Source organism: Sphaeramia orbicularis, chromosome 10, assembly GCF_902148855.1.
Source record: "Sphaeramia orbicularis chromosome 10, fSphaOr1.1, whole genome shotgun sequence".
NCBI lineage: Eukaryota > Metazoa > Chordata > Actinopteri > Kurtiformes > Apogonidae > Sphaeramia > Sphaeramia orbicularis.
The window spans coordinates 31,760,905-31,774,481 of NC_043966.1; the positions used below are offsets into that span (position 1 = coordinate 31,760,905).

The window sequence follows — 13,577 nt, forward strand, 5'->3', positions numbered from 1 at the left end:
TTTTCAATGAACTTAAAGGCGGAGAATAATGAGGAGGTCAAAATTCTCACGCTTGAAGGAATTTACTCAGGTCATTGTTGACTAGTATTGGCCCCTAACAGACTGGAGACTTATAATAATAATAATAATAATAATAATAATAATAATAATAATAATAATAATAATAATAATAATAATAATAATAACCAAGAGACTTGTATTTGAATAAATAAAAATATAATAAAATAAAATAAGTTGTAGCCTGTTTGACTGGCAACCTACTACTCCTACTACTACTACTACTACTACTACTACTACTACTACTACTACTAATAATAATAATAATAATAATAATAATAATAATAATAATAAAACGAATGAATGCATAAATAAATAGATTCGTACTTGAATAAAATAAAATAAAATATTGGAATTGTCCTAACAGGTTGGCGACTTCTCTTCAATAAGAATAAGAATAAGAATAAGAATAATAGACTGGTATTTGAATTAAATAAAATACATCATATTTATACTAAATAAGCAAATAAATAAATACATAAATAGGTAATCTCCTGTGACTTGGGGGCCATATTTCAACCTGATAAATAAAATCCAAGCTCATGAATCATGAAAAAAAAAAAAAAAAAAAAAAAAAAAATCCACTTTTGTCATTATTAGACACTTGAAGTCCGAAGGTGCTGCACTGCAATTTTAGAAAAATGATCTGTGCATCAAAGATCTGACCTCTGGAGATGCCAACTGGTTGTATTTTAACTTTTTGGTGACATCAGATTGTAACCTACCCACGTAACGTCAGTAGAGAGGAAAGTGAGGAGGCATCAAGGCCCACTTAATAAAAGCAGCACTTTTAATTACATTACACTATAATGTTACTTCTGAAGCAGTTCTATCTTTAAATTAACATGAATATTTGTTTTGCTGATTTCTTTGTCACTGTCAGCTTCTGCATCCCACTGCAAAATGTTTGAGTTGGACGTGAATTTTAATATTAACTGTGACGTGAGTAGAGCACAATGTAGCAGTGAAATATCTCTGATCTCCGTGACCTGACTGTGGTGGAGTGTGAGACTGTCCTCTGATTCATCCCATTCCTTTGGACGCAAATAAGAAGTGCAAGAGCTAGATTTGGCTTCATCTCTGTCCAGTAGGTGGCAGACTTTCCCCTGCCACAGAATTTTTGGACATCACAAGACACATGAGCAGCTTTGTCTCAAAAATGCAATTCATTTTTTAACCAAATGCTTGTCTTTGTCAAAAAGCATCTATAAACATGAGTTATGCAAAGCTGTTTTTGTCATAGAATAGCTGTTTGAAAAACTAATTTTATCTGTAGTAATTAAATGCAATTAATTCATCTTTAAGCAAATGTTGCAATACATTGAAAAATAGATGTGATTGTGTTATAAAGAGATTTATTTAGTTTTATTTGCTGTAGTTATTCTCAGAGTTACACACATTATTGGATTATTTTCCAGCTGCTAGCACAGAAATCCTAAGAGAGACACTATTCATGTTATACAAGCCTTGTTCTCCACAAACTGAGTTGTACACAGTGTTTTACAGGCCCTGACTTGTGGCTTTTCCCTCCTTTTCTTTAAGACAAGTGTATCATCGAGGACAAGCCCAGTTGTACTGTTGCAAAAAAAAAAAAAAAGGTTTTCTATTGTAATGCTACAACAATTAGTCTGCCCTCTGTATGTAAATGTGAGTTCACAGATTTGTAAACACAGGACTCCTTTCATACTTTATGCATCACTTAACCAGGTTTGATAACTCAATTGTTTCCCTGCATAAATATATCTGCAACACAAGAGAGCATCTGCCTTTTGTAAAGATTTCTTTGAGCACAGTGTGATTTCACTCCAAACATCTGTCATCAAAACAACAAGCATGTTGGGTTACTGGGCACAGTACAGTAGGTTTTCTTTTTGTTTTTTTATTTCCTTTTGGGTGCGATCCAACACTGTGGGTGAGAAGCAGCACTATCAGGTAACAGGTATGAGATGGTGACTTGAGATGGAGTTGTGCGTTCCCTCTGCTGCCTCTCACATGTCCACAGCTGCTCTCTGCCTCCTGTGGTTGTCTCAGAGCTGCATCTTGAAAGACTTTCAGCACCTCCCCACCAGAGGAACATTAAACCCTTTTGTGAGTCTAAATACTTTAGACTCCCCATCACTCAAGAGTTGGAAATCTGAGAAAGGCCCAATCAACTTAGCAGACCATTACCTCAGGATTCTTCCGACTGCAGGGGGCAAAGAGAATTATCACTAAAGGTAATGGCTGTAATTCCAGTGTTTAGCGGTGCCCTGCTGGGCATGTTTTAAACTGTATATTAAAGTATTATAGTTCATGATATGAAGCATAATAACACTAAATACTTTGCAAACCACTTCATATTTTTTCTGTTATCTTTGATAAAATGCGTTTACTTTTCCGCATTCCAAATTTCCACAGAAGTGCTGGACTTCTGCTGTTGAGAAATCACTGGGTAAACAGTGGATCAAGATATTTCAAGAATTTGATCATTAAAATGCAACAAACCCTTGACAAATACGGAAAATGTAATAAATTCACCGATTTCATCCTTGGCACTGTACAAATGAGGATTACACACACTGCTGGCTTTATTCTGTTAGTCATCAGAGTAATATTTGTCTTTGAGCCTGAGTGGAATTTCATTCTCCTCAGTGTGTACCTTCTTTTTCCTTTCTGAACATCTTCGGCTCTGTTTCAGGTATAAAACTACTGCCACTACAAGCAGACAGATGGATGTCAGCATCATAGCCATGCCTATTAACAGGGTCATCTGAGCAGATCTGGTCAACCCGTTATCTAGGTCACACACAGAGGCCTCGGGAAATGCTTGAGTTATCAGTTCAGGTTGTCCTGTCCAGGTGGGCGTGCTGTCCAAGTAGCACGGATCCATACTCTTATTGACCAGTAGATTAACCCAAACTGAAGTCTGAAGTGGAGATGGCTTCCCTCCATCACTGACCACAATAAACAGGTGGTGCATTCCCAGGTCCTTCCCTAGAAGACGCTGAGCCACGGTGATGTTTCCTGACCTGGAGTCCACCTTGAAGGGGCTTCTGTGATGCATAACTGTGTATGTTAGCTCTGAATTTAGCCCCGAGTCCTCATCAATGGCATAGATCTTTGTTACCATTGTACCTGCCATTGTTTCTGGTGAGACGGTCAGACACGAGAGGTTGCTGTTTGGAAGGATTACTTTTGGCCTGTTGTCGTTGATGTCCTCAACAAAGATAGTTACCCTGGCAGTGGATGTCAAAGTGAATGGGTAGCCATGATCACGGGCCAGTATGTAGAGTTCATACCGGTCCTCTGACTCTCTGTCCAAGTTGGTGGTAGTACGCAGTGTTCCCTGGGAGTTATCCACAACAAAAGGTCCACTGCTGTTTGCAACATGTAACTCTGTGTTCCCATTCTCCCCTTCATCTGGGTCGGTCACACGTACTCTACCCACCTGAGCGAACACTGGTACGTTCTCAGGGATGAAAAAGATAAAATGAGGCGTTAGAAAAGCAGGTGCATTATCATTCTGGTCCAGCACACGAATGGTTATTGTAGCCTCTGTCTCCAGGTGAGGAGAGCCACCGTCTTGTGCAAAAACACTGAAATCATATAAATCCTGCTGCTCCCTATCCAGAGAAACAGACACAAACAGCTGACCTGTGGCATTGTCAATGTTGAAAATGGTGGGTATGTGCTTGTCCAGTCTATAGGTCACCCTGCCATTGGATCCACTGTCTGCATCTGAAGCAGAGACCTGCAGCAGTGACAGACCAGGCTGGTTGTTTTCCTCCACCTCCAGCTGGTAGTGTGACTGCAAGAAGAATGGGGAGTTATCATTGACATCTGCCACCAGCACCTTGATCACACGGCTGGAGGCAACGATCACAGATCCTTCAGCTGATCGTCTCTGCGCTACCACAGAAATATGATGTTCACTTCTCATCTCATAGTCTAGGGGCTTTGATGTTGAAAGCAGATATTTGCCATTCTGTAGGTTCAAAGTGAAAGGTACTTCACCCTCAATGGCAAGAGAGGAGCCTTTAAAGCTCCTGTCACCTTCCAGCTCTAAAACAGCCAAGACAGTGGGGGGCTGGTTCTCTTGTAACACCATAGTCTGGTTTTGATGCTCTGCTATGAACCCGATCTTTATTGTCGGCTCTTGGTTTGCCTTGGGGAGCACAGATACTGTTACCTGAGTGTCTGCTGGGGGGCAGTGACGGCTGCTAGCTAACACTTTTAACACCAGTTCCTCGAAGATGTCACTGTGAAGGTCCTGTGTTAGTCTGATGTACCCACTGAGGCTGTCGAGGCTAAAGAGCTTCTTGGCCTGCTCAGAGACTTTGGGACTGAGGGAGTAAATGATGGCAGCGTTTGGACCTGAATCTGGGTCTGTGGCGATGACTTGAGCAACCACTGTGTTCTTCCGCGAGTCTCCGGGGATGTTGACAGTGTGGGGGCTCTCGGAGCTAAAGCTTGGACAGTTGTCATTAACATCTGTCACTGTGACTATTAAGGTCGCTGTTGCACTTAAAGAGGGTGAGCCACAGTCGGTGGCCACCAACGCCATCTGATACTGGTCCTGAGTTTCTCTGTCCAGAGATGTTTGCACAACCAGCATCATAGAAGCCTCAGCTTCAACTATTAAACTGAAAATGCCATCAGAACCTTGAAGGTGGTACTTCAGCTCTCCATTCTGACCAGTATCTCTATCCTGAGCCAGGTCATCTAATAAGAAAGTTGTCCCCACAGTAACATCCTCAGACACCTTGAGGTGTATTTCAGTGTTTTCAAAATGAGGCATATTGTCATTGATGTCCTCTATGATCACAGGAAACTGTATAAGGTCTCCTGAGGGCCCCACAATGGCATTGTGTAGAATAATGCATTCCTCAGCTTTTGTCTCCTCAGGGCACAGAGCCTCACGATCCATCTTTTGCTCAGTAGTGTAGAAATTCCCTGTGTTTTTGTCCATCCACAGATACTCCTGTGTTAGGAGCTGGTACGGGGGTGGAAAGTCTTTACTAAGTGATCCAACCGGAGTTCCAGGTTCCTGTTCCTCCGAGACAGAAAACCGCATGGAACCACACATGATCTGACTGAGATGGGCCAGAACCAGGAGATTCTGAGAGGAGAAATACACAACATAACATGAGCTCTCAGAAAAACCATTAGCCTTTTTGATTTTGGTTTAAAGATGAAACTGTTTTACACACTGCAATATATTAGAGCAAGGACATTTTTCCGCACAGTGAAAAGATTTAAACTTAATGTGTGAATGAGCTCTTTTAAAATCAAGCAACTGTAAAATGCGAGTAATGTGATGCAGCTCTTCAACTAAATTATTGTCGCTCATAAACAACTCATGCTCATTCACAAACAAGTAAACAACAGAATACACATTTAGTCAGACCCACATAGGTTTTTGCATTCATTTTCCTGAATAATCTTCAGTATTATTACCTATTATAAATCCATTGCACTTACATATCTTTTCCAGTTTGGTTAAAAATGCTCATATTTATTGACACTCATAATCAGAACAGTTACTCCTTGCATCATTTTGACCCACTGACCTGCAGCAGTCCAGCCCAGTTCATATTATCAGGAGTCCCAGGGCCCATCACCCTCACTCATGTTCCCAAGTTCCTCTTCTGCAACTGAACACGGAAGACTGAAGCACAAACCTAAACCTGCTGAGCTGAAGGCATAATTCATTACATGCCCCTCCTACAACACTTACCTAGTGTGTCAGACTGACACAGGAGAACTTAGAAGTACAGGTTTAGCGGCTTGAGTTGAAAGCGTGTTTTTGTGGCGAGAGATTAGATTTTCTAAGGAATAAAACGATGAGTAAGCACGAGGTTTATGTGATACACATTGCGCAAGTAACAGGGTGATGAGTTTATGCTGACAGATTAGGAATACTTTGCCAAAGTGCTTCCACACCTATCTATTGGCACATGTCACATGAGTGAAAAAGTCCTAATGCTTAACTCTCTGATTTTGCTCCTGCTAGATTTTTCATACAGTCTAATTTTGTTCCCAGTTCCAAAAGGCATCTAGAATTTACCAAATGTTATCAATAATAGAGTTTATTATCTCTGGTAATAGACCTTTATTTAAGTGCAGTTAAAAAAGTATATTGCAGACTTAGTGGTCATGACAATATTCACTTTGTCTGTTCAGAATTGGCATTGGAAAAATATTTTAAGTGAATTGGAAGGTTGTTACTTGTGAATCTTTTTAGATTTTGGCATCTCTGTGTTTACTGTTTAAATGAAGGCTCTGCAGTTGGTGAAAAGCCCCATCTGATACTGGTCCAGAGTCTCAATGTTGAGTGAGCTTGATAAAAGTATCATCTTCACATGAAACCTCTGGTAGACTGTATGTTTCAGTGCAGGCCTACTTCAGTGAATGAATGAACGAATGAACGAAGAATGAATGAAAGAAAGAAAGAAAGAAAGAAAGAAAGAATGAATGAATGAATGAATGAATGAATGTATGTTTTATTCTGGAGATATAAAAAACATCACTCAAACACCAATAAAAGCACATGATCCCCAGAAAAACAGACAAAATGAAAAAGAAATTTAAATCATAATACAAAAGAAATACTCAATTTAAGAAGTGGGAGATGTTAACACTTATCTTATCCTAACTCTTTTGCCTAAATCATGTACAATTGACATTACTCCAAGCCTCACGTAATATAAATTAGTCATCTCAGGAGGTAAAAAAACAAAAAAACAAAACATTATTATTATTATTTTTATTATTTTTTATTATTATTATTATTATTATTATTATTATTATTATTATTATTATTATTATTATTTTTATTATTATTATTATTATTATTATTATTATTATTATTATTATTATTATAACCCCCCCCCAAAAAAAAATAAATAAAATAAAATACAATAAAATAAATAAAATAAATAAATAAAATAAAATGAAATAAAATAAAATAAAATAAAATAAAATAAAATAAAATAAAAAAATTATCATCAAACAGGAGAAACCCACAGATATGCAAATGTTTTGGTCCTCATATATCAGAATGACAAAATCCGTTCTTTATACAGTGGTGGCCAATATTATTAGAACACCTGAAATATTTGAAAATATTGAGTTCTTTGCCTCGTAAACATGGTCATAATGTTCATGAAACATTCAGATAACTGGTGAGATGAAATGAGTGCTACTGTTTTACCCACTTTTAACATTAATATTTGCATAATGAACAGGATAGACCTTGTACACTCAACAGAATCACACAGCTGTGTCCTGAGACTCACCATCATCATCATCAGTTCAACCATGATCAAACCTCACAATGACGTGGAATTTGGTTTCTGAAGAAAAATGACTGTGTGACATTGACTGTGTCAGAGTTTTTTGCAAGGAAAATGACCTAATTCTCCTTATGATGGCTCTGTTCTATGGTCTATAGAGCATAATGAGGACTTTGTGGACATTTCATTCATTTTATGGATATTTTGATGGCCATTAAAAAAAAAAGAAAAAAGATGAAACCCTTTAACCCATAAAGACCCAGTGCTACTTTGGTAGCAGTTCCCAAGTTATTTTTTCTCTATATTTAATCTAAGTGATTTATCACCATTTATTATAATATTATCCTCTATATTTTGCATTTTTTTCAGTGAAAATCATGTATATTCCTTTTTTAATTCACTGATCGGGTAGATGTTCATAAAATCTCAGATTAAATTTGAGGGCTATTATATCACAAACAGAGAAAACTGGAAAAAAAAAAAAAGACTTTGTCAACAAATATATCATTAACTGAACATAAACCAAGTGTGTCCATCCACTGATTCTGTTGGGTTTCTGTAAATTGACTTAGAGTCTGGTTTTGACCAACTCTATATATAAAATGTCAAGAGATAACTTTTTTGTGATCTGGCGCTATATAAATAAAATTTGATTGATTGAGTGATTTAATTGGTTTCCCCCTGTAAGTCGCTTTGGAAAAAAGCGTCTGCCAAATGCGTAAACATAAACATAAACATAAACACTGTCATTGATCCAACTCCATGGGTTTTACTGGTGAATCAATGCTGTAGAAGATGACGGTGTTTCCACATTCACTACGGAGCCTCTGAACGTTCAAATGGGTCATATCTAATGATGATTATAAAGCTGAGAAACTGCATTTTACACCAATTATTTACATGTATTGATTGAACAATTGAATCAGCAGTTATTAAATATTTTACATCAGCAGATGCTTTTGGTTACTGGTGGCTGTTTGGGTCTTTATGGGTTAAATATGACAAGTGTTCTTATCATTTTGGCCACCACTGTACCAAGGGGTGTCATCAGGGATTTGAGGGTGTGTAAAAATAAATAAATAAATAAATAAAATATAATACCAAACATACATGCAGACCCTAAAACATAACAATGCACAATCAATCAATCAATCAATAAATCAATCTTCTACTCACAATAGATTTTATGATTTCATGCAAGATTGATGCAAAAAGTGCAAGCCATCTTTTACGTTTAAAAAATATTTTTTAATGATAACATTAGACTTTTTTCCCCATTGACACACCAATAAAATGTAGTTTTACTTTTTTGATGGAAGTTCTGCCACCTGGACCAAACATGAAAAAAGGAGGGGGAGGCGGGGTCAGAGGTGGACTGGATTTTATTATTTTTGGCCAAAAACAAAGTAAAGCAAATGCAAATCACAAATATGATCATTTGTGTCTTGTGAAGCAAACAGTCTTTTTATGGTTAAAGATTTTGTTAAAAAAAAAAAAAATGGAACAATGTTCTATGGCGCATGAAATAGTAATTTATTTTAAGGGTATTTTAATGGCCACTTAAAGAAAAAAAAAAAAAAAAAAAAAGACAGATGAAATTTGCTAAGTGTTCTAATAAAGTTACATAAGGTCAAGAAAGCTCCAGGACTTGCTCTTGAGGGACCTCTGCTGTAGGTGCAAAGTAATACAAGTCATTGTGAGCATTTTGACTGATGTTTTTCTGTTTAAGTGCAGCCTTTTCAAGTAAGTTTAACTTGTACTAGAGCGCAGACATGACGATGATCATCACTTGTGTTTAATGTTACCAACAAAGCTTTTCTCCAACTCAAGACGGGACTTAGTTCTTATGTAAAGTCGATTTGCAGCCAGCAGCAGCTTTTATCTTTAAGAAAACGGATAAACCTTTTATGAATACTTAAGGGGGAGATTAACTTTTGAAGCCTTCACAAAAATTTCTCTTATTTGAAAGCATGGGAAACACTGTCTGAGCCTGAGTTGCGTAATGGGTGTTTTTTTTCTTTCCAACCACTTTTGCGTGTGGTTTTTCTGTTAAACTTTCCGGTCTGTTTTGTTTTTTTTTTTTTTTTTCCAGTTACAGTAGACCGATGTGGCTTTGCTGAGACCTGATTGGCTGGCTCGGCTCGGCTCGGCTCGCTCGGGTGTGGAGGGCTTTATAATAAACGTCCGCACATGCCCGTTAGTTCTGAACCCGGTCTCATCCGCAGACAGTCTGCAGCCTGGTGTGTGTTTTTACTGCTCCAGCATGTCCTCACACATTACCACAGGTGAGTCCAACGACCACTTCAACCATTAGGTTTTAAAACAGGATCAAATTATAGGATCACAGGCCTGGAAGAAATAACTAGAACGCTTTCAAATGGGCTGTTACATTTTACATCGACTTTTAACATGAGCTCTTAACATGTTAATGGTATAATATATAGTTTAGAAAAATAATTAGATGACCAGTGCTTTTCTATATTTGTACATCATATAGCCTGTAATACTTAAATTGTATGTCTTTACCTCTTACTATCACAGGCTACACATCTAAATAGCTTTATTCATTAGTTATTTAATATAAAATTAAAAATGAAAATGTAACATAAACTTTATTACTCACACAGTAGAGAAACTTCATATTACAGCAGCTCCAAAGACAGAAATCTAAAAAAAAAATCCAAATAATTAAATAGAAACTGAATTAAAGAAACATTAAATAGTAAACGAAGATTAAAACTAAAAAGCTCTTTAAGTATAAGTTTCTTCGTTGTCACTTGTACTAACCATTTCTTAAAAATACAAATGGACATGAATGCTTAATTTATATTTCTTATATTTTGTAACTTCCATAACTACATACCCCATGGGGTGCTGTTAAGCTGCCGTAAAGCTAAAAAATAATCATGTCAGCGTAATAAAATTGTCTTTGTAAGAAATACAGAAGGGTTGTTCTGTGTCAAACCTCTACACTGTACTGCATCTATGACTTTATGATGGGGCATTTACCCAAGGAATGGTTTAAAATGTTTTATTGCAGCCCATAGATAAAAATTTCAGATGTGAGATGTAATATTTTGTATCATAGTTTACAGACCAGGTGTTTTACAGGTTGTAAGGTGGTTTATACGCCTTATGGGCTGTTAGGTTTATCTTTCATGCATCTGGTTATCTGATGCAGCTCCTGACTTTCCCCGCATGCCGTGGCTTCAGCTTTTAGTTTCATTCACACTAACAAAAATGTACAGGATCATTTTTATTGTATTCTAAATGTCCTGACTTTGATTAGAGCTATTATTTGAACTGGGATGAACTGTATGTTTTTAAGGGAATTTAAAGATCTTCAGCCAATCCTGAAATTCTTGTTTTTTTTCCCAAACCATTGTCACATTTTCCACAGACTTGGAACTGGAACTGGGCGAGTTGCTGCAGGAGTTCCAGGATGTAGTGGAGGAGCTTAAGGCTCCTTCTCACAGTAAACCTGATGCCTACCAGAACATCCTGGAGGAGGCCAAAACCCGCACGGGACAGGGGGACGACAGTGGGGTTGAAGATTCTGATTACAGTAAGTTAAAAATGTTCACCTTACACCACTGTTACTGTGATTACAAGTATGTTTGATTATTGTGGTAAAGTGACATTATTTAGCGCATCATTTGTTGGTACGTGAATCATTTGGAATCCCCATGGGTAGTAGTGGAGTCCCTTTATCAGCTCAAACAACTCCGACTTGACACTTTTAATTTGCATAAAATTAGTTGTACACAAGGACACATCTCTGAATACTTACATTAAAGAGCCTGTTTTGCTCATGACAATAACTGTGCACTGGAATGAACTACAATTATGGATAACCCATCTTTTGTAATTGTCTTCTTTTTTGTTGCTCCTGTTTTGTGTTTGTAGATGGTTATGAGATAAAAGAAGAAAGACTGTTTTGCTGCTCCCATGTGTCATTATTATTAAAAGTGTTTTGGCCCCCCTAATGTTTCAACAGGCAAGGCGCTTTCAAAAGATGACACTTGGGAGCCGCTAACACTGAACAGGCATTTACCTCCATTTTATTGCATATTATTATGATTATGTGCGAGGCCTGCTCTGTGTTAGATGGTTGTCATTGTTGTTGTGGATCATTTGCACGAACTGGCCTTAGTGGTTGTCTTCTGTTTATTATTGCGGCTCATTCCCTCCTCGCCTCCCTTTTCCTCCAGGCAGTGAAGCTTCTTTGGGAAACAGTTTGAACACCAGCGAGGAGGAGCTTCACACAGCAGGCATAACGCTGGCACCAAAAGGTACTGGAGGCTTCTGTCAGCCTATCTCCATCCAGATAGCCCACGTTCTTACAGTGATCACTATCACTTATGCTCTGATCGCTATCACAGCCACACAAAACCTTTTTACATTAGGCTTGGAGGCTCTTTTGTTTTTGCACAACAAAGCCCCTGCCACTAAGACTGTGACTGTGACATCTCATCCCCTCCCCAGCCTTTTCAGATTCTTCAGCAGGGGTTATTTGTGCTGTTGTGAAGTGTGGAGATTGGCTCAGGTGTGTGCAAATGACTGAGTGCTGCTTCATTTTGTCGCATGCAGATGCACAAAGCGCCTTTAAATCTCATAGGATAAAAAAACAAGAATGTGACCAGGAGGTGCCGTTTGTTTATACAGAATACCTTAAAATATTTACAACACTCATCCTGGTGGGATCCATCAAGCTGTCAGAGATTTACCGTTGAAGATCAGCCTCATCTCAGTTTGAAGAAAATAGTCTTAAAATGTTTTTTCTAGTCCAAAGGAGTGTAGTGCATATGTAATTCTGGGACTTACATTTTCAGCTGTTCCAAAGGAAATTCCACTGAACTGAGCTGCACTTCTCCACAAAAATGTTCCATTCCAGGGTTTTTTTTCTATACTTTCTTAAATTCCTTTTCTTTCTGTCCTCTTTCTTCAGCCAAGCTGGGAGACACAAGGGAACTTGAGAGTTTTATCGACATGCTGGATCGGGAGCTTGCTGGTGCGTATTTAAGAGAATTATACTCCCTATCACTCAATCTTTTCTTTATTCCTTTTGCACTTAAGCTGACAAGTGAACAGGCTGTTTGTGTAGAAGTGGCAGAGATGCTGACTGAGTGCATGTTTGTTACACACTGAAAGACACAGCACTAAGTAGTCAACTTGTTTCTATCCTGTACCACCCTCCTACCGTTTATCTCTGAGCACCTCTTGTGTGTAAATGCCATGTCTAGAGACTCAGGTGGACTATCTACACACCCTTTAGTGATAATAGCATACTTGACTACATGAGCATCATGATCCCGCTATCAGCACTAAAGCAGTGGTGTTTCAGAGGCCGTAGAAGACACGTACACACACAAACCACAAAGACAAAGCATACATCTGCTGCTATCACTGGTCTTGCAGCTCAGAGAATTAATGTTACAAATTAATTGTAACTCCCTCTGTATCTTTACAAGGCTCTGCTCACTTATTAGTCTGTGCATGTTTGCGTTAATATGCCGGTGTGACTTTGCTCCTATTCTGGCTTCTGAGCTTTTGTACTTCTCTCTCTTTTTCTCTCCCAGAGATGTGAACAGAGATGCAAAGCGAGCCACGAGAGGGAGGGAGGGGGGGCAGGCCGGGGGCAACAATGCTGGCTACTGCAGAGCAGACAAACCGATCTACAGCAGAACAGATCTGAGGGAGCAAATGGTCCCCTGGCTACTTTAGGGGAAAAGGTTAACATCACAAATTAAAAGGGCATTCCATTCCAAAATGCAAGCGAACCCACAGAACCCTGGCAGCAACGCCTCGCCTACCTGGCAAGATGGTGTCCCCGCAGCATCAGATCCAACTTAGGCGACACATTCCCGAAACTGGACAAAGCTTCCATCTGTCTGAGTGGATGACAAAGTGCTGCCTGGAGTATAGAAAGTGTGTTTATAGCACATTTAAAATTCCCACGAGTACTTTGTCAGTAAAGGGCCTTAAATCCTCAGCGCCATGCATTTATTTTAAAGAGGCTGATCTTTGTCTTGAATTAAATCACAGATGGCTCATTGGGTTGAGATCTGCTGTGTAATATCTAATGTGATTTTTATGCTGATGGTTTCAATGTACAGTTGTTAATATTATTTTTTATATGGAGAAAGTGTTGTACAGATGAATGCATCTATAAATAAAGCTAATATTTGACTGTATACACTCTGTCTTAATTTTTTTTTTGTTTTTGCCATGTTTCTGAAACATTAA

The 13,577-nt window shown here is 38.2% G+C and overlaps 2 protein-coding genes across 2 annotated transcripts; one reads left to right on the forward strand and one right to left on the reverse strand.

Annotated features, from left to right (window-relative positions):
- Nucleotides 1-1,409: 1,409 nt before the first annotated feature.
- Nucleotides 1,410-5,697, reverse strand: pcdh20l (protocadherin 20-like). The gene is made up of 2 exons (XM_030144754.1): nucleotides 5,607-5,697; nucleotides 1,410-5,155 (listed from the first exon to the last, which is right to left on the reverse strand). The coding sequence occupies exons 1-2, from the start codon at nucleotides 5,652-5,654 to the stop codon at nucleotides 2,633-2,635; spliced, it is 2,571 nt and encodes an 856-aa protein (XP_030000614.1). The 5' UTR covers nucleotides 5,655-5,697; the 3' UTR covers nucleotides 1,410-2,632.
- A 3,764-nt stretch (nucleotides 5,698-9,461) lies between these two features.
- On the forward strand, nucleotides 9,462-13,525 carry LOC115427666 (regulator of cell cycle RGCC). The gene is made up of 5 exons (XM_030146305.1): nucleotides 9,462-9,616; nucleotides 10,732-10,896; nucleotides 11,543-11,623; nucleotides 12,280-12,342; nucleotides 12,911-13,525. Exons 1-5 carry the CDS (start codon nucleotides 9,595-9,597, stop codon nucleotides 12,916-12,918), a joined length of 339 nt encoding a protein of 112 aa, XP_030002165.1. The 5' UTR covers nucleotides 9,462-9,594; the 3' UTR covers nucleotides 12,919-13,525.
- The last annotated feature ends 52 nt before the right edge of the window (nucleotides 13,526-13,577 follow it).